General features: G+C 40.3%; 1 protein-coding gene across 5 annotated transcripts in view; it reads left to right on the forward strand.

Moving 5' to 3' along the window:
- The window catches only part of WDR27 (WD repeat domain 27), a 293,233-nt gene that overhangs the window by 66,049 nt on the left and 205,371 nt on the right, over positions 1–21,813 (forward strand). For all 5 annotated transcript variants that reach the window (XM_050949051.1, XM_050949052.1, XM_050949049.1 and 2 more), the window contains 4 exons: positions 5,770–5,891; positions 7,247–7,380; positions 16,089–16,186; positions 17,356–17,477. In XM_050949051.1, coding sequence (XP_050805008.1) covers positions 5,770–5,891; positions 7,247–7,380; positions 16,089–16,186; positions 17,356–17,477 — 476 coding nt within the window. The remainder of the gene's footprint in view (positions 1–5,769; positions 5,892–7,246; positions 7,381–16,088; positions 16,187–17,355; positions 17,478–21,813) is intronic.

Raw genomic sequence — 21,813 nt, forward strand, 5'->3', positions numbered from 1 at the left:
GAGCTGCACCAAGTGCCAGATATTCCCTCCAGATTGGACAGGATTCTGCATGCTCCTCCCAGCTTTCTACATGGATGTTGAACAACTTCATATCACTTTTGCACACATTTTAGTACTGCCATAAAGGGTGGCCCTGCTTTTTAGAGCTGTCTTGAATCTCTTTGTAAAAAATATTCTTGGAGATACTGTCTCCTCCCATTCTCCTTACATGACCGAGCCATTTCAACCTCCTCCTTGTTAGTACAATGGAACCTCAAAGATATGAACACCAGAGTTCTTGACTTACTGGTCACCAACTTCAGCCGCTCAGCTCTGTTTCTGGTTTCAGCCTGGGGGGTGGGGTGGTGCCAGAACTTGAGACTTCAGCCCCGTAGCCTCGTTCCTGGCTTCTTCCCTGTAGGGGATGTTGGTTTCAGACCCAGCACTCCTCTTGTAGCTAAAGCCCTGAGTCCCAGCATGCCCGCCTCCCCGGCTGAAACTGGGAGTGGAGACATGGGGTGCCCTGAGTCCTGGCACTCCCCCCCGGGGAAGAAGCCAGGAACGGAGCAGTGGGGCTGAAGCCCTGAACCTCAGCACCCCCCCCCAGCTCTAAAGTCCTGAGGGTCAGAACCCCTGATCCCCTCTCCCTCTGTGGCTGAAGTCCATAATGTCTTGTTCGGAGTTATGGAGATTTCAGAGTTACGGACAATCTCCATTCTGGAGGTGTCTGTAACTCTGAGGTTCTACTATTGTTTACTGTAAGTGTGTCAGTCCTGTGTGCTCTAGCATCTCTGTTTGGTATTTTGTCTTCCCACTTTATTTTCAGGATCTTGCACAGGTATCTCATATGGAAACTATTCCAATTCTGTCAGTCAATTCAGTCTGAAGCTCAAGATTCTTACTGATCATAGAACCCAAGTAGCAAAAGCTGTTGACAACTCCAAGAGATTTACTCTCCAGAGTGATGTCAGGTAGCAGTGAATCAGTGTTAGAAAGTCATTAAGTTTTCACTTACATATTTCTTTGGTTTTGTGATTTTTTTTTAAGTGAAAGGGTTTTGTCTTTCCAATAAAGCATTAGATAATATGCAGTTATGCTAAAAACTATGGAATAAGATTTTTTTAATAGTATGCTCCCCTCTTGCTTAAAAACCAGCATTGTCTATAAAGCAAAAGACCAAATAAATGTGTTCTTTAAATCTAGATTGCAGCCATAACCTCTAAACTAGTGTATGCCGAATAATCCTTCTTCATGCTAACTTAAAAGCCTTCTCAAAGGCATATGTTTGTTTGTAGTTTAATGGTGCTAGCACCATAAGTACAGTTGTGCCAGAATTTTTATTAAAAAATGAGCTTTGATAGGAGGGGGGTGTTGTTTCTAACAGAAGGCATTTGTATCTGATGTTCCTTGTCCTCACTTTTAAGATGATTTAGTCTATTACCTTATTGTATTGACAGCTGTCTTTGCCCTATCAATGTTCTCAGCCTTCACCACCTGCCGGTTTACTTCTTACACAAATATTTTTTTCTCTTTATCCCTTTCCAGCCTTTATATATGACACACTGAAAAGATCTGCAAATCTTATTTATCTTCAAATCCTTTCTTAAGATGCATTCAGAACATTGCTATTTGATAATAGCTAGGCAGATGGCAAACTACACTGTGGGCATAGTTAGTCTACCCAAAAATGTGCTTGTTATTGTTTATCCTCTGGCATATGCCTATCTGTGTTGTTTACTTAAGCTTTTTATCATTAATCTAGACTGTGAATGCCTTTTATGCTGGGATGATCTCTTAAATACGTTTATAAAGCCTCTAGTAAAATAGGGCCTGAATCCCTGTTTAGAGCATCTATGTGCTACTGAAATATAAATAATAAATAGTATGAGATTAAACATTTCAACTGTATAGCACCAGATCTGTGGTGGCGGTTTTTTGTTTGTTTGGTTTTTTTTTCCTCCCTTTCCTTCTTGCCCATTTCAGAATATCAGGAAATCCTGTATTGATTTCCTACTTACTTTCTAACAACTGTGCTGCTCTTTGGAGCACCAGATGAATATGTTTATAACTTCTTTTTTTTGTCATAGGCACTAATTCTCATTCAGAATGCAAATTCATGGCAAGTTTGAACTTCAATTAAAAAAAAAAAAAAGGTGGCGGCAGCAGCAGCTGTTAAGTTATTTGAGTGCCAAGAAAGTATCTGGACATATTTTTTGACTGGTCGAAAACACCTTTTTGTACTACATCATTATGGAGGAGCATTACATCCCCTATATACCAAAATCCAGTTAACTGGAGCTCCTGGTTCAACTTAAACTTGTTTTTATCTCCTGTGGTTGGACTACATTCCTATTCAAATTTACCTATAGGTGCCACAGCATTTAGAGCAAGGCGAAGAGCATGCTGGTCAGTTTTAAAAGTGTTACAGGTAGCATGGCTCTTTTGAAGCCAATCACTCTACAAAGCCAGCTGTCATGCTATTCAATGTGCCTCAGGATTGGGGAGCCCTGAATGAAGACTCTTTTGAAGCCAGTTGGCCTCTTCTTTACTGTGCCCTGGGGTTCAGGGACCTAGACTGCAGAAAATGTAACTGTCCTGGATAGCTCCTGCAGTTTTCCAAACCTCAGATTTTCCTAAGGTTTCTCAGATGCCCTGCCATTTTTGGGAAATGGGAGTTGTGTTTTACTGTATTTTTTACTTTTTACACAGATAACGCAATAGAACTTTACAAAATTTTAAAAACTAAACCATATAAAACCCCTCCTTTGTTCTGAGAATAAGTACTGGCTTTGAAATTGTACTTGAAGGGGTATGATTGTTTTGGGTATGGAAGTTATTGCACTGTGATATGGACATAAAATGGAAGTGTCTTCCCTACCTTGATTATTGTGTTATTATACAAATAGTAAAGCATAACAAAACTCAAGATATACAGTATTAGGCAGTTGACAGATGAAGATATTGAGTCCTTGACCTGAAAAGTTTACAAACTAAATACTATAATTTAATTTATAAACCAGTTTATATTGATACACTTCATCATTGAAAACCTTAACAAAAGTTTTCTCTTGTTACATGCTGCAACAGTACAACTTCACAGGTTGATTAAAGTAATATAAAGATCTGTTCCAGGAAGAACTGCAGTTGACTGAATTCTAAAGATGTGCACGAGGGGGCAGCATAGGAACTTTAAATGTCAACTGAAATTCAACACATTTCTTATAGGGAAATAAGATTAACAAAACATAATTGGCTTTTACGTAACATTTTTCTTTGAATTGTATGCAATTGTTAGCAGGACAAATATATTCTAAAATAGAAATGATCAATTAACTAATTGATTTCTGTATAGTGTGTCTGAATTTTGAACTGCTGTCTTCATAGAAGCTAACTCTTATTTTAACAGCCTCAAACCAAAACTAAAAAGGCTGCTTCTTCCATAAACTGTTTGTTGATGAGGGGTTATAGCTCTTGTAAACTACGATCAGCAATCAATAACTCTCTCTTTTATGAAATATTTTCTTAATAGTTAGCAGCTGCTGTAGGACTCTGTCTACAGTGGAAGCCACTTATTTCCTTGTGGTTACAATAACAAATTGCTCGCAATAAAAACATAAAATTGTACCATTGTAAGGCCTCTACATCTTCTCAGAGTTGGAATCTGGAAACCGTTTAATAGTATTTAAATGGATATTTTGCCTTCAGGTCAAATTCCATTAAAATATGATGCATATAACTAACTATTCATGGTTCTTTTCTTTGGTTTCTCTGGTTTATCTTCCTATCGCATAAATCTTTTGCCTATATGCTTTAGTAAAGAAATTTCCTTGAAGGTAAAACTCAGGTCTCCTTTCTATTGACTTCACAAAATTAGATTTAGGGCTACCGTTATCTGTAGGTGAGGGAGGTTCTTTTGTAATTGTTGATCTTGGTGGTGGTGGTGGGTTGTTTTCTATAGAATCAAACCTTGTCTGACAAAGTATCTGGTAGCACTTCAGATGGCTGAGGCAAATGCAAGGGTGCCTAAACCATTTTACAACCATCTTCCAATGCCACACTCCTGCAGGTCACAGATACTGTGCCTTCTTGACCTACTCCTTTCAACTGTCCTCCTAACAGCCCTGTTGACTTCAGCTGGAATTTTTGACACTCAACACCTCTGATAATCAGGTTCCAAACACCTTAGTTAATCATCCAAACAATGAGGTTCACAACATTTTGAGAATGGAGGCCCTTTGCGTCTAAGCTTTCCATTATTTGGATAACTTTGTAAAAGAGATCCTGATTCAGAGCCCGAAGACCGTAAATGACAATGGAAGTATCACCCTCGTAGAGTTAGAGTTCTTTTGAGGCTGGGACCTTTCATCAGCAAAACTTTTACAGGTCCTAGTGGAACTGCAAAGGTTCAGGAAAGGGAATCAACCATACTACTTATACTCTGGTTTCAGTAGTGTACGTTTGGTGGTGTTCAACCTTTTGCTGGGGACAGGGGTGAGTCCTAAGGGTAAGTGGTCATAGAGGCTGATTAATCAGAGAATAGCATTCTCTGACTTTGGAAACCTGACATTAAAAAGGTTCATTGCAGTTCCTTTTTCTGGGGAAGTTTTGTGCTACAATTTGACTAATATTAGTCTGATCCACTGCTAAATTACCTATTTGAATGGGTTGATTTTAAGCAAACAAACTGTACAGTCTCTTATTTTAGCAACATATTCTGCAAGATTAATTATATATTTGCAATAGTATATTTACAGGCAATTCAGTGTTTCTCATTTGCATTTTTCCCTTTAGACACATCACAGTGAAAACCCAATGTCTGAAGCAAATCTATTTTTTTTTTAAATCAACCCTTGCACAATATGACAATGTGTTGACTCACCCATACCAAAACAATTACTTCATATGACCTGGCTTCACATGCATATTTATGTGGCCAGAGGATTTTCTACAAATGTACCTAATATCAAGAGCTAAAATTGTAAACCTGATTTTCAGTGAGACAAATAAAGCTGCTGTTGATCTTATGGAACAAATTGAAGCAAACTTCGGAAAGTATTTTATGTTGCAAGACAAATTACCTTTATGAGCTTTCTGAAAATCTTAATGGTATTTTATTTTAAATGCAAAAGAAGTGTGTAGATCTCTAAAAGATAAAACATCAAACTAGTACAATAACAAGTCTTGCCGTAGGCGAAAACTCTGCTCTGCTTAGTTTATCATTATCTCACAAGTAAAGATCTCCAAATGCCCCATTGTTGCTAACGTATATAGAGGCTTGAAAGGATTCATTTTTATTTTTTCATTAGGTTTGATGGACAGTGGTTTTTACACAGAAGAAGTTCTTTAGCGTTAATTGACATTGATATTGCAGGAATTTAAAAATATTCAGATACTATTTCAAATTTTGAGTAAATAAGAATGACCATGTAAAAATCAACTCTGTAATAAAATCAGGAATAAAACATGTATTATTTTATATTATTTTCTCACTAATTCCCTGATAGCATTGGCAGCAAAATGTGCGCCCATTGTATAAAATGCAACAATTTGATATTTTTCCAATACTTCTTTAACGTGAATTTGGATTATTAATAAAAGACATTTTTCATCTGTTTTTGGGTGGAGAGAAAAATCAGCAAGTATTGATGTTGACTGATTTAAATCAAACTCTTTTGAAGCCTATATCTAAAAGCTATTTTTAAAATGCTGAATAATTATATCCAATCAATGTTATTTCTGGATGAATGTGAGAAATAGATTTTCTGATATTTCCATTATTATTTTTGTTAGGTCATGATGGTGCAGTTAACTCTGTTGGCTGGAGTCATGACAAGAAGTGGTTAGTTTCTGCATCAGAAGACAGAACATTAAGGATCTGGTCAGTCCGCAATACAGAACCTGCCCTATTTCTGGTAATGAATAACTCATGTCAGTTAGACACATAGTAGGTCCTGTTCTGCATATTATCAGTACCCAAAGCTCTCTTGTTGGGAGCCCAGCTTAGGACACACAGTTCTTGACTCAGTATTACCAGCTTCAAGAGATGAAAAATCATGAGACAGACCACCAAAAATCATCAGATTAGGCCGCCCCCCCCCCCCGCCAGAAAAGATCTTTTTTAAAAAAGAAGATATTGGGTTTTTTAGGTTAGTCTCTGGATTTTTGAACTCCCCCGTCCATCCCCAGGGTGTGTGCCTGTGACAATTAGTGTTGCCATTCTCCCACATGTACTGGATAAAGTGATTTTGTCCCCTTTGCAGGAGCTCTCACCCCCACATCTGCCACTCTCCTGACCAGCAATTAATCCAGCCCCATCTCGGGTCAGTTCCCTAGCCTCCATCATCATCACCCCATCAGTTCAGGCCCCCTGCTCCACCAACCTCAGTTCACCATCCCAGCACTCACCCCATCTGCCCAGAACCCACCATCAATACAGCCTCCTCACCTCATCAGCCCCCATCCTCTTCACTTCAGCCCCCATACAGCTCCCAGGCCATAGTTCAGCCCTTCCAGCCTCACTTCTGGTCGTCTTAGGGTTCTTCACCCTCCTCAGGCCTGGGGTGGCTGTAGTGGGGTCCCCTCTCCCACTTCCCAGGCTGGCAGGGGAGCAGCTTCCCGGGGCAGACTGTCACTCATTTCTAAGTAAAATTAAGCCTCACTTAAGATCTTGGTGATAGAGCTCTACATCAGGATTTTTTTTCCAGCCGTGGCTGAGAATGAGAGGGGCTTAATTTTACTTAGAAAGCATGTCTCTCGGGATAAATTTGTGAGAGTTGGCATGTTGTCTGACTTTGAGTTGCTGAGTACTTACTGCTCTGACACCAGTGAGAATGATGGGCACACAGCACCTTTGCAAGTCAGGCCTTGCATGTTTCAAGTTATATAACCAAAAATTGAGGCACCCAAACTTCTGAAAGTTCTGGCTTTACTCACTATATAATTCTTCATACTTTTATTGGCTCTAGTCTGTAACACCATGTTTAATTTCAGTCTATCCCTGAATTCTGATCTTAAAAAATGGAAGTTTAGTATGTTAAACCAGATTATATTAGATTTAACTGAATACAGATGTTATTAACGTGGTGCCAACTAATTTAAACAAACAAACCAAAAAAAGTAGACCTTGGGATGAGTAAGTATTGAGAACGAAAAAGGCATATCTTTACTCAGCTAGCCTGTTATATCTTAGTGCTATATATTTCCTGGAAAAAAATATATAGTATATATTATATAGATTCTACTAATAATTATTCACTTTGCATTTCAGGGCAAGGAGATGTTCCATAAATCTATACGCTTTGCACAGTTTTATTACATAGATACATTTATATTGCTGTGTTGTGGAGCTGAATTTCATCTATTAAGTTACTATCTTGACACAAGCAAGGATGACCTAAAACGGTTGGTAAACATTTCCATTAATGGAACAGTGGAAGTATTCTATCATTTGGTGCTTTTTATTATTTTAACAAAAGTAATCTTACATATATCTTTGTCCAGGCATCACAGAATGAAAATGAATCATGTCCCAAAATTCATGTCCCAAGAATGTATTGTCAGAGGCAAAGGTTACTACTACTGTCGTCATTAAACTCCTGAAACTGCTCCTTACATTCTGTTGCCTCTGTTGAAATATGTATTTATGCCTTAATTACTTCTCTTTACAGTTATTGCAACTAACTTTTTTATGCTCTTCCTAAATATTTTTTGAACTTCAGAGGCAGCCAAAATTCATTTGCCAGAGCAGGAGAGCAACCATATCACTTCCATCACTTTCAGTGGCTTTCTGTCAACACATACAATTCAAATATTGTTTTTAGGCCTGGTCTACACTACGCGTTTAAACTGATTTTAGCAGCGTTAAACCAATTTGACGGCACACCCATCCATACTGAGGCCCTTTATATCGATATAAAGGGCTCTTTAAATCGGTTTCTGTACTCCTCCCCAACGAGAGGAGTAGCGCTAAAATCGGTATTACCATATCGGATTAGGGTTAGTGTGATCGCAAATCGATGGTATTGGCCTCTGGGCGGTATCCCACAGTGCACCACTGTGACTGCTCTGGATAGCAATCTGAACTCGGTTGCAGTGGCCAGGTAAACAGGAAAAGCCCTGTGAACTTTTGAATTACATTTCCTGTTTGCCCAGCGTGGAGCTCTGATCAGCACTGGTGGCGATGCAGTCCCAAATCCAAAAAGAGCTCTAGCATGGACCATACGGGAGATACTGGATCTGATCGCTGTATGGGGAGACAAATCTGTTCTATCAGAGCTCCGTTACAGAAGACAAAATGCCAAAGCGTTTGAAAAAAATCTCCAGGCTACACAGTGCTGCGTGACAAGCGTAACGGAAAGCCAAAGAATCAAATGGACGCTCATGGAGGGAGGGAGGGGGTACTGAGGACTCCAGCTATCCCACAGTCCCCAGCAGTCTCCGAAAAGTATTTGCATTCTTGGCTGAGCTCCCAATGCCTGTAGGTTCAAACACATTGTCGGGTGGTTCAGGGTATAGCTCGTCAATTTACTCCCTCTCCCTCCCCCCCCACGTGAAAGAAAAGGGAAAGAAATCCTTTCTTGACATTTTTCAATGTCACCCTATGTCTACTGAATGCTGGTGGTAGACGCGATGCTGCAGCAGTGAAGAGCAGTATCCTCTCTTCTCCCCTTCCCAGTGGCAGACGGTACAATATGACTGCTATCCGTTGTCACCATCAGCCAGTGAGTGCTCCTGGCTGGCCTCAGGTGAGGCTGGCCGGGGGCGCCTGGGTAAAAATAGGAATGATTCCCTGTCATTCCCAGTAGATGGTACAGAACGGCTGGTAACCGTCCTCATCATAGCAACTAGGGGCTGAGCTCCATCAGCCCCCTCCCTCTCCTGTATAAAGAAAAGATTCTGTAATGCCTGGACTATCATAGCAGCGGGATGCTAGGCTCCTCTCCTCCGCACCGCTAAATGTCCTGCCTGGACTGTCATAGCAGCGGGAGGCTGCCTCCCCCTCATTTTATCTCACTAACAAGTCACTGTTTCTTATTCCTGCATTCTTTATAACTTCATGACACAAACGAGGGGGACACTGCCACGGTAGCCCAAGAAGGTTGGGGGCGGAGGGAAGCAACAGGTGGGGTTGTTGCAGGGGTACCCCCCATGAATGGCATGCAGCTCATCATTTCTGCGGGATCTGACATGGAGCAGCTGTGCTCTCTGATACACTGGTTCTCTAGTATACTTGCCCCATATTCTAGGCAGGACTGACTCTATTTTTAGAAACCATAAAGGAGGGATTGACTCAGGGAGTCATTCCCAGTTTTGCCGACCTCAGCCAGGGGCACCCATGATAGCAGCAGACGGTACAGAACGACTGATAACCGTCTCTGCTATCATGCAAAAGCAAACAAATGCTGCTGTGTAGCGCTGCAGTAACGCCTCTGTTAGCGGCATCCAGTACACATACGGTGACAGTGGGGGAGAAAAAAAAAAAAGCTGAATGGACCCAATGGTTGCCATGCTATGGCGTCTGCCAGGGCAATCCACGGAAAAAGGACGCGAAATGACTGTCTGCCGTTGTTTTCCCGGAGGAAGGAATGAGTGACGACACTTACCCAGCACCACCCGCGACAATGATTTTTGCCCCATCAGGCACTGGTATCTCAACCCAGAATTCCAAGGGGCGGGGGAGACTGCGGGAACTATGGGATAGCTACAGAATAGCTACCCACAGTGCAACGCTCAGGAAATCGACGCTAGCCTCGGACCATGGACGGACACCGCCGAATTAATGTGCTTAGTGTGGCCGCGTGCACTCGACTTTATACAATCTGTTTTACAAAACCGGTTTATGTAAAATCGGAATAATCCCGTAGTGTAGATGTACCCTTAGTCTTGAAACTTCTGCATGGATTTCCTCCATTCTGTGTAGGCCTGTTCTACTGTATATACCTACTCCTCCCCCAGTTTTTCTAGTTCTTGCCTTCTCTTTGTCCGTTTCCCAAGTCTCCCTACTGTTACAGGTCATTCTCTCACTTGAACTGACCCAATTATATGAAAATGCCACTGACTTCCTGTTAATCTTTTAATTTACAACCGAAAGTTCACACCCTCCCAATCTCCCATTACTGCATGTTTCTGTTTTCTGTTCACTGTTGCTAGTTTACAGCAATACCTTTGTGCATCTGTATAATTCTAAAATTTCATCTTTTGATCTTTATGGTTTTTATACCACCACTATTCTGCAATTTCCTTTCTATTATTTTTCCTTTCTATTTTTTTAAACTTTTAAAAAAAATTTAGGCATACTGCTCTTCTTTAAAAAAAAAAAAAAAAAAAAAAAAAAAGCTTTAAGGTAATTTATAGTGGTACTGTAGATTTTGGGACAGGGATAGGAAAGAATTAAGGGCAAAAGAGTATGGATATAGTGCTTACTACTGTGAGATAATAGTAAGGACGTAAGCTCCTAAATTGAGGAAACTGTCATAACTTCATTGGCCCTGTGGCCTTTCTGTAAAATGGGGGTAATACTCCTTACCTACCTTTTGTAAGTCCATTTTTTGATCCTAACATGAGATGCTATAGAAATTCCAATCCTGATGTTTCAGATCCAAATGACTACAGCTTTATTTTCTAATTCTAAGCTTGTTTAATGAATTGATTTTCTTATTATTTTTGTGGACTTACTCAGACGCTACAAAGCAATTATGTTGTAGGATAACTGTACGATAGCTAATATCTCTATTTTTGTTCAAATATTTTCCTCTTGATGCTCAGGTATCCATTAAATCAGTATCACTTAACAGCCAACTCCCAGCACCATGCCATTAGTTTCCTTGGGTTATTTTTTGTAGTGCTAAAAAGGACAAACTTGAAATTGTTGACATTATATTAAAAAACCCTAAAATTATTCTGAGGGCCAGTTGTTGTTGTTGTTGTTGTTGTTTTTAAAAAGGTATTTTAAAGAAGTTTAATTTGCTTTGACGTTTTCTTTATGGTTTCCCTCCAGTCCATTTTCTGGCATTTTTAGTTTGATAAAGCACAGTGTCACTTCTTTTGTTTCTCACAACTCTCACTCCATTAGTTTGGAAAAATGCTTGTTGGATCAGATTCAAGTCTAGAAGGAACCATAAAGAAAGGATTAAAGCATTAATTAGAAGAGCATGGTAATGCAGTCTGGATGGCCAATGGATTCTCTTTTTTTTTTTTTAGAGGTGAAGACAATACAATAATAAATAGTAATAACAATCTTAATACTTTTTCCCATTCTGTGGGACCTTCCAAACAAGGGTGTCAAAGAGTTCTGTAAGCGTTAAAGAATAAATATCACAATATCCCTGTGAAGTGGGTAAGTATTTTTTAAATATGAGAAGTGAGGGAGAGAGAGCCTTCTTTGCAAATGTCACACAAGAGGTTTGTTGCAGTCCTAGGAGTAGAATCCAGATGACCTGACTACTGCATCTAAATGATTAAATGCAATATCATCCTTTTTATCAACAACTTCCTTTACACACTCATGTTACCATTTAGTTAAATTTCCTCATGTCAGCATACATAACTGCTGATAAAAGCAGTGAAAATTCACTATCTGCCATTAATTTTAATTTGTTTTCAGATTGTGATGCTTCACATCCTTATGTGCATTCAGTCCATTTAAAGAACGTGAAGCAGACAAAACTCATTTTTTCCCCCAATTTTGCAGTCAGCCTGACATACTTGTTTGACAAGGGAATCAACAGTATGTAAGGAATTTAAAATGAAATAAAAACACTATTCAAATGACTGTGAACTATTAATTTGTTTATCAATTTTTTTAGCACTTATTCATAGTAACAGTATGTACCTAATAAGTGAACAAACTATGGAACATGTTCTCTGACATTTTAAAATGTCAAGCTGTACTAGAGAGAAGGTGGCTGAGGTAATATCTTTTACTGGACCAACTTCTGTTGGTGGAAGAGACAAGCTTTTGAGCTTCACAAACTTATCAGAAGTTCATCCAGTAAAAGATATTATCTCACCCACTTTGTCTCTCTCGTTCTGGGACCAACATGATTACAACAACACTGAAAACAAGCTATACCAGCACATGCTGTACGTGGATGGGCAGAATTCCATACTAAGTGTTTCAAGCTAAAAAAAGTCCTTAAAATGCTGATAAATAGCAAAATGTTGAGTTCAGGTATGTCAGAAGAGTTTTATGTTCAACAGGATACCCAGGGGATGACGTGGAGTCTTACTGCACAAAAATAAGCTTGTTCTAGCTCTCTATGCAGTGCTTATTAGGGTTTGTTGTTATCCAGTACATCAGATTTCTGACTAGCTTGGTAATAGTGCTTAATATTGGTAAATCCAATCCTCCCTTTTGTCATGGCCTTTGTAAAGTTGATTGCTTAACCCTGGATTCCTTTTTTCCCCAAGTGAATTTTACTATGGATTGCCATTGATTGGATTGGCAAGAGACTTCCTGAAACTAAAACTGAAAGTGTTTGAAAGATGCAGTTGTAAAAAATCTAAGCAGTCATCCATGCTAGTAGATAATGCAACATCAAACAGAAAGAATTTAAAACTAGAAGGGCCAAGCAAGTCACTAAAGTGAATATGCAGAGAGATAGCTAAGAATGTATCCCTCTAGCACAGAGATATGCAGGGCTCTGTTACTAGTCATGTAGGTAATGAAACAGAAGATACTGAAAGGAAAATCTCTCTTGAGTTAATGGAACATTCAAAAGAAGTCTCTGCATGTTCATTTGATGACATTTCAGATCATATCACCAGGAAGCCTGTACCTGATAAAAATATTGAGAGTTTCACATCTGCTGAAAATGGAGAGGGCCTACAGTTGTATTCAAAAATGAACAGCAAAACTCTGTGGGTGCTGGGTCTAATGATGTAAACCACACGGCACCCAAGAAGTGATGGCAGTGTTTTAATCAAAGCAGTGCTAGACCCAGTCACATGCTGAGAGATCTCGGGAAGAAGAGAGCTCCACAAGTGCCTTTGGGGACGTGAATTGCAGTGCCTTTTTTCACTGTAGGGAAATGAGTGTGTGGAGCACAGGCCTCCCACCCTCTCCAAGGTGCTTGAGGGTGAGACCTAACAAACCAAGACTGTGAGATTCAGTTAGACTTAGTTGTGAAATATCTGAATGTAAGTGATAGGACAAACTATGAAGTGATGCACACAGACACAGAGCTTTTCTGTTTTACACCCCAGTCTGAGTTCTCTTCACAAGATAAGGAGTTCAATTTACGTGTGTGTGTGGTGTGTAAAATCCTTTAAATATATAAAACATCATGTTATTGACTGGGCTAGTTTGAATATGGCTGTCATCTAACCACAGATAGTGTGTGATGATGTGTTCATGGGCATCTCCAAAATAAAGTTTGAAGCAGAGAGGAGGTTGTAAAACGAATTATTATGTAATCAAACATTTTGGTCTAAAAGCTGAAATATACTGCTCAAATATTCACTGAAATGCAAGTACAATATTTATATTCCAATTGATTTATAATTATATGGTAAAAATGAGAAAGTAAGACATTTTTCAGTAACAATGTGCTGTGACACTTTTGTATTTTTTATTTTCTGATTTTATAAGCAAGTAGTTTTTAAGTGAGGTGAGACTGGGCGTATGCAAGACAAATGAGACTCCTGAAAGGGGTACAGTAGTCTGGAAAGGCTGAGAGCCACTGGTCTACACTACACAGGCTGACATAATGCAGCTTATGTTGACCTAATTATGTTAGTGTCTACACTACAGCCTTCCTCTCCCCAATGTAAGAGCCCTACTACACTGACATAACTCCACCTCCATGAGAGGTGTAAGGCTTACGTTGGTGTAGTTAGGATTATACAGTGTCTGTGTAGATACTGCATTCCTTACATTGGCTGTTGGCAGGAGACGTGAAAGTGATAAGAAAGCCGGACATCTAAATCCCAGCTGTCCCCCACTCCTCTGGAGAGCTGGGTGGTTGGATCCCGCGCCTGGTTGGAGCCGGGGCAAGAATGGACCCTGCTGGGAGCTGGGGCAAGAAGCCCAGGCAGCTGGACCCGACCCTTGGCTGGGAACCCAGACAAGAATGGACCCTGCTCTCAGCTAGGAGTCAGTGTGAGACGTCTGGGCAGCTGGACCCCTCTCCCAGCAGGGAACGGGAAGTAGAGGGGGAGGGCAGCCTGCCGGGAGCCTGTGGAGTAGCCAGGCTTCCATCAGGAAGCTGCCAGAGGAGCTGAGAGACTGGGCTCTCAATTCCCCACTCTGCCCCTTGTAGGTTAGTGGAAATGCTCCTGGTGAAGATGTGCACCACTGACCCAAGGAGGGTAGGGTGGACATACATCACCGCAGTAATTACTGCAGTGGCTGTAAGTTCACCTAATATAGATCAACTTATGTTTCTAGTGTAGACATACCCTAAGAGGCTGGGGTATGTGGTGGCAGTAAGCTTTAAGCCATGTTTGCGTCATCCTAATCCTAGGCTGCTCTGAGAGGACCATGGTGGCATAATTTAGACCAGTCCTGGGGGGTCAATTTAAATTATGACAGCAACCCAGGTTGCCTTAAGGGCTGCAGCATTGTGTGCTTGTGATGTGGCTTCTGGCTGTCTTCCACAGTGCCTCCAACAGGTGTGTCCTCCCTAAACTTCAACCAGGGCTTTTTGGGCTCCTTTACACCTCTGTGACTGTTTGACCAAACACAAAGTGAGCAGAGTGGTGGGAGGTTCTTACTGTTGGACTTAGTTTTAATTTCCTCTGCTCAGTTGTGATGCTGAAACACAAATATTTTTTCTTTTCTTTTAATTAATTCTTATCCTGCTCTAGGATTATCAGGTGAATAAATTTTTAAATAAAAACACAAAACATTTTGTTCCAAATAAAATATGTATCACTTCCAGAATACCCCTTACTTTATGCAAGGAATACTAAGCTCCTGTGGATCCTTTCTATCTGCTAAGTGCAGTCAGTTTTCTGAAGTCACTTCCTCTTTCGTAGTCATATCCCTCATTTTGTATAATCTTCCTTTCCATCTGCAGTCAAGCACTAAAAGGTTTCCTTTTCTCTACTCCTCACAATTGCACTCTGTCATTCCAACCTCCTCATCCCTCCAATCAGTGCTCTGGCTAACGCTCCACAAAATCCTATACACCATCACAGCCATTCTTCCCAGAGCAAAGCTAGCATTCTGTCCCTGAAAGTGGAGAGGAAAAAAATTATATATGGTTCTTCTGTCTGACCACAGTGCCTCCTGAATGTGCTTGGGCCTCTCATTTGGGATGGATTCTTTTCTTTTCAATTAACTTCTGTTGCTTTCCCTTCCAGTTGTTGGGGAAAGAGTATTCTACTCTTCGAGCCTGATCCAATTCTCATTGGAGTTAAGAGAGAGACTCCCATTGACTTTCAGTGGGATTTGGAACAGGTCCTTTATCTATTGTTCATGTGTGTTGGGGACGGAAGGTATCTGTGCCTGTTTCTCCAGACTCAGCTCATGGGGTTGGTTTGCTTCATGTTTACCACTCTGTCTCATGGAGTACTGAATTCACCTGTGAGCAGTTTTTTACCTGAACCATGGCAGAGCAAACAGAGTGCCTGTTGCTAAAACTTGAAATCTTTGTCTTAACCCAGTCTGCATTTGGATACATTATGAGGCCTCAACCAAATTTTTTTAAAAAACGTTTCAGAATAGATTTCTAGTACCGTGCTGGGGGTCAAACAAGATAGGGTTTGTTTGTTTTTTCATCCATTTTCTCTTCTCCCTCATACGCAGCATGTGAAATGCAGCACCATACCTAGTGATATTTCTACTTTCATAATCATTATAATTGGAAGATTTACTCTTAACACCTTCTGGATGGAAGGCTGAATTATTTTGATTTTAAGTAGGTGGAAAGTTGAACATCAGTCCATTAGATCAAAAAGTACTCATGCCTATGTTACGTGTATACATGTTTTTTCCTACTGTGAGTCTTCCAACTAAATTGTTTTTTACTGGAACCTTTATATTACTGTGGCTTTGTCTGGTAATAAAAAGGGGATCTTGGCTTCCAGCTGTTTCACTAGAAGTTTACTTTTAGTCACAAATTATGACTTTTTTTGCTAAATACTTCATTAATTTCGTATTTTTGCAGATATAAACAGAAGAGCATTTGCAAATCAGTACAGAAATTCCCCATGGCTTCTACTGTGGAGATTACCAGCCTTTCAGCAATAAATGATTTCTACTCTTGTATCCTGGGTCCTGGATAATTATTGTTTCTGTACAGTATTTTAGGCTGAATGGCATGGAAATATTCAAAATAAAAAATTGACATGAACTCTATAGCTAGTGTCTTTTTCTACAATTATAATACTAATGTAATTGTTTTCATAGTAGTCTTGTTGGACTCCAGCCTAGCATATTAATGTATTTAAATTGTAAATTCTTTGAGGCAGGGACTGTTTTATAATAATATATGTATATGGCAACTAGCACAGTGAGGCCCTGCTCCATGACTGGAATCCCTAGGAATGACCATCAAATAAATCAATAATACTTTGAGTAAAATTATTTTTATATTTTTATGAAAGAATTGTTGCCTTAAAAATGTCAGATTCCAGGGCCACAAGGGACCTCTATGAGCATCCAATCTGACCTCCTGTATAACACAGGCCATAGAACTTCCCCATAATAATTCTTAGAGCAGATCTTTTAGAAATATATCCAATCTTGATTCAAAAATTGTCAGTGATTGATAATCCACCATGACCCTTGGTAAATTATTTCACTGGTTAATTACCCTTAATTTATGTGGACTCAGGAATATTTTACTTATAGTCTGATTTCTGACACTGACCTTGCTTAAATCACTTCATGACTGCTTCAGCTTTCCCATCTGTAAAATGGCAATAGTAATACTTCACTACCTCACTGTGCTATTGTGAGAATTAATTTGATGTTTTAAAAATGTTTGGAGACAACTTCCCTTCCCCCAAAATACTATATAAATGATGCTGTTATATATGCCTATATAGTGATGTATTCTGCAGATCCTAGTAGCAAGAATTTAGGACGACCATTTTATGCTTGGTAAAGACACAAGTGAATAATCCTATTCCACACACATGTAGTACTGTATTTTAAAAAATCAATTTTCTTGCAGGCTGCTGACATACTTTGGCCTATTTGCTAGTAAGAATCTGGCTGTTGAAATAGTTAAGGAGTTTGTTTCAATTGAAGTATGTATATTTTTGTGCCTATTTTTGATCAGTACAAGTATCCTGGTTATGGAAATTTAGTATACTTGATTCATAAATGTAATTTATAAACTAGATCTTGTTAAAACATAGGGTTTTTTTTGCTCTTGTCTCCATTGGATCTGTTTGTGTTGTTTGAACTTTAACTCACAGAGGTTACAGATATTATTCTTGCAGCTGGTAGCAACCGAACCTTAGAAGTTTTTGACCTCAATGCAGGCTGCAGTGCAGCAGTGATACCAGATGCTCATTCTAGATCAGTCCACCAGATCTGTCAAAATAAGGTAGGTATTTTATTGATTTTTTTTTAATATTAACATACTCAATAAGGAGCATTCAGAAAACATTAGGTGATTTAAAAAACTTGCCATCTCTCCTGTGCAATGTATTTAGTGTACAATAAGATCGAAAGGCTAGATCGTCACAGCCTTTACTTAGCCGAGTAAGCAAAATATTCTCTTGCTTCATGCTCAGCCCTGCTCAGGTGCACGACAGTGCTCCTCTTCTTACTCAAGGTAGATTGTAACATTACAGTCTAGTCTCAGATGAGCTATTTACAGCAACCAAACTCCAAAATACATTTTCGACATCACAATGGTTTTATAGCTTTCTATTATCCCTATTTGATTTTGTCGTTTAGCTTTGCAATACCCTGTTCAAGCTTCTTAAGAGTCTTCCAAGTCTATTTATTTCAAAACATTTTAATGCAGATGGATTACATTTACATTGGTTATTTTTTATGAGACCCAGATAGATTTTGTGATAGAGAGAACAACTTGAATTAATAGTCTTTTGCTAAGGACAGTGAAGATAGGTCTGAGTTTCCCATCATTTTCCTGATTATTTGTGCATCCTTAAAATCTATGCTGCCCCGAGCCAAAGAGGTCAGTGAGTTGTAATGAAAGGTACTCCCTACCTCTAGGGCTAAGTATCCTTCCAATTTCCTGCTGCCAACACAGGACTGAGTTAGGCTATATACACACTACAGCTTAAGTTGGTGTACACACTACAGCTTAAGTTGGTGTAAATTATGTCACTCAGGGGAGTGAATAAGCCTCCTTTCGAGTGACATAAATTTCACCAACCTAAGTGCCGGTGTGGACAGGGCTACGTGAGTGTGAGAGCTTCAGCCACCGACATAGCCTCCACAGCTTGCGGGGGCTAGAGTAATTAAGTACACAGGAGAGTTCTCTCCCATCGGCTTAGAGCGTATGCACTAGTAGTGCTACAGTGGTGCAGCTGCAAGCTCTGCAGTATATTTAGCCTTAGTCTCTGCTCTGCTCCTCTCTGTACTAATCTGCTGTTGTGAATACTGGGCCAGCTAAAAGCTTCAACTAAATGTTCGCTTAAATAATAGAAGATTATTACTTTTTTAAAGGTCCAAGCAGGAGTGAAAGTAACTTAAGGACTCCGGAGTACCGGTAAGTCCTTTAGGAGGGGCAGGACCTCAGCCGGAAGAAGTGTGGCCTCAACCGGAAGAGACGAGGCCTTTAAATCCCCAGGCCCTTTAAATCAGGGGCTGTGGTAGCAGTAGCTGGGAGCCCTGGGCCCTTTAAATCACCCCCAGAGCTACCAGCTGCAGAGCTACCAGCTGCAGAGGTGGCTGAGAGCCCTGGGGGTGATTTAAAGGGCCCGGGGCTCCAGCTGCTGCTACCACACCGGAGCCCCAGGTCCTTTAAATCACCATGGGAGGGGGCTCCCGGCTTTCTGCTATCCTGGGGCCTCGGCCTCTGGCGGAGCTTTAAAGGGCCCGGGGCTCTGCTGCAGTAGTTGCAGTCAGGAGCCCCTGGCCCTTTAAATCACCGCCAGAGCCCCACTGCCGCTACCCCAGGGCTCCAGCAGTGGGGCTCGGCTGGCGATTTAAAGGGCCCTGGAGGGTAGCGTCAGTGGGAGCCCCAAGCCCTTTAAATTGCTGCCAGGGGAAGCCCATCTGCCCCGGTACAGTGCACCGATTCTTGCCAGTACCCCATACTGGGGCGTACCTGCTTACTTTTACCTCTGGGTCCAAGCTTTTTGTTATTTTGAAGAGTTCTTGTAACAAAACACAACTGCCCACTTCTACAGATACAATAGTTGTCAGTGAGGTTTGAACCATAGACCTTCAGTGCCAAAAGCACCACTTGAGCTAAAGGAGAACTTACCCAGGAGACAGTAATAGGCTGTCTGGCACTGGTCACCAAAGCCATCACGTACACTGAAGTGATTATATACACAGACCTCCTACGCTCTGCTGGCTCCCTGTTCTATTATGGGTTCAGTTCAAGTGCCTGATCCTCATTTTCAGAGCCCTTACACAAAGGCAATTAGTCTATCTATTGGATAGGAAGATGTGGCCCTTCAGGGATACTTCTCTGGGGCCAGAGCAGAGCAGTTTCATTGCAGGTAGTCTGTGATAGTGGAACCCCTTACTACAAGAAATCTGGATATGCCTGACATTTGGAAAAATGCAAAACCCATCTTTTGGGGGAAGGCCTTCCTCCAGTGATGCGGAAAGAATGACCCAGTGACATTTAGTTACCTGTTTAAAAGATGTCATAATCTATTCCCAGATTTGGACCTTAGCGTCCAAAATATGGGGGTTAGCATGAAAACCTCCAAGCTTAGTTACCAGCTTGGACCTGGTAAAGCTGCCACCACCCAAAAAATTAGAGTGTTTTGGGGCACTCTGGTGCCCCCAAAAACCTTCCCTAGGGACCCCAAGACCCAAATCCCTTGAGTCTCACAACAAAGGGAAATAAACCTTTTCCCTTCCCCCCTCCAGGTGTTCCTGGAGAGATACACAGAAGCAAGCTCCGTGAATCTAAACAGAGGGATTCCACCCTCTCTATTTCCAGTCCTGGAAACAGAAGTACTTCCCTCTTCACCCAGAGGGTATGCAAAGTCAGGCTAGTAAATCTAACACACACAGATTTCCCCCTGACTTCTTCCTCCCACCAATTCCCTGGTGAGCACAGACTCAATCCCCTGGAGTCCCCCACTAAAGAAAAACTCCAACAGGTCTTAAAAAGAAAGCTTTATGTAAAAAGAAAGAAAAAGTACATAAAAATGGTCTCTCTGTATTAAGGTGACAAATACAGGGTCAATTGCTTAAAAGAAATATGAATAAACAGCCTTATTCAAAAAGAATACAATTCAAAACACTCCAGCAACTACACACATGTAACTACAAAAAAACAAACCTATCTTTTTGTACTTACAACTGGGAAACAGAAGATTAGAAAGCAGGAAATAGAAAAATCCTTCCCATAGCCGAGAGGGACAGATACAAGACAAAGAACAAAGGACTCACACACAAACTTCCCTCCACCCAGATTTGAAAAAGTTTTGTTTCCTGATTGGTCCTCTGGTCAGGTGTTTCAGGTTACTTCTTTCCAGGTGAAAGAGACATTAACCCTTAGCTATCTGTTTATGACAAAAGCAAAACCCGAACCAACCTAAAATCCGTCTGTTTGTGAATAGAGATAGCTGCAGAAGCAGACATGTCAGTGGAGGTGTCTGCAAACTGCGTATGTGTGGGAGCTGAACTAGTGCCTTGTTCGGTTTCTTGTCCTAAGAAACCGAGTTTAGTTGGGAGTTGGTGGATGGAGGCAAGTAAGTGAGGGAACAGAGCTTTGGAGACTAAGGAAACACTAATCCTCATCTGCTCTTCCCTCACTGTGAGCTCAGCAGCACTTTTGGGACACCTGCAGACCTCACTGTCCATTACAAAGTTTTTTTTCCAATTTAGTTTTTGTAATGGAAAGTAGTCATTGGATCACAAACTGCATCAGAAAGTCAACTGGGTTCATGGAGACTGGAGAAGAGAAAAGGGACCTTACAGGTCCTGGGAACATGAAGAGAAGGAAGTGTTTGACTTTTTTTTTTTTTAATTTATTTACAATATGTATAGCCAAAATTGGGGAGAGAAGATGGTAATTTTCTTTTCCCTACTTTCTCTTCTTTCTTCTAGGAAATACTTTTCCTAGTGGAAGGATATTTTAAATAATGCCTCTCCCTCAAGTTGTTGTTTAAAACAATTTTTTATAATAATGAAATGCAGAATAACTGAGACATAGTCTAATAAAAGTAATCAAGTTTGGGGTGTATATTTAGTAGGCTATTGGCGTAATTCTCCAATGATTGAATGCAGAGTGACTATAATCAGTCTACCACCACACAATCCAATCAAGTCACACACTGATGATGATGATAATTCACGCAATAGAGTAGCTTATTTCTACATTAGGCTCCAACTTCTCATTTGCATTTATGCTTCAGCACATGGACTTTCAGATTTATAGTTGGATCAGAGGATTTGGGATTTTTCATTTTTTTTAAGTTTTGATTCCCTTATAAAACTACAAAGTTTCCTATGTAATCTAACTGAGCATCTTATTGTATTACACTTCAGCGTTTAGAATATTGTTCAGCTGTAATCACTTGATATATATATTTTTCAACTGTTTTGGTTGTCAGACTGAAAAATCTACATTACACATTATTTTGAATGACTTCATGAATATTTTGTCAGATAACTAAAACCAGGCATGAGCAATGTTGTGAATAAGAGTTTACTAATGTTTTTCCTTAATTTTCTTCCAGAAGTGAGTGATTTAATAAACCAAAGATAATTTGAAATTA

Source organism: Gopherus flavomarginatus, chromosome 4 (assembly GCF_025201925.1).
Source record: "Gopherus flavomarginatus isolate rGopFla2 chromosome 4, rGopFla2.mat.asm, whole genome shotgun sequence".
Lineage (NCBI taxonomy): Eukaryota > Metazoa > Chordata > Testudines > Testudinidae > Gopherus > Gopherus flavomarginatus.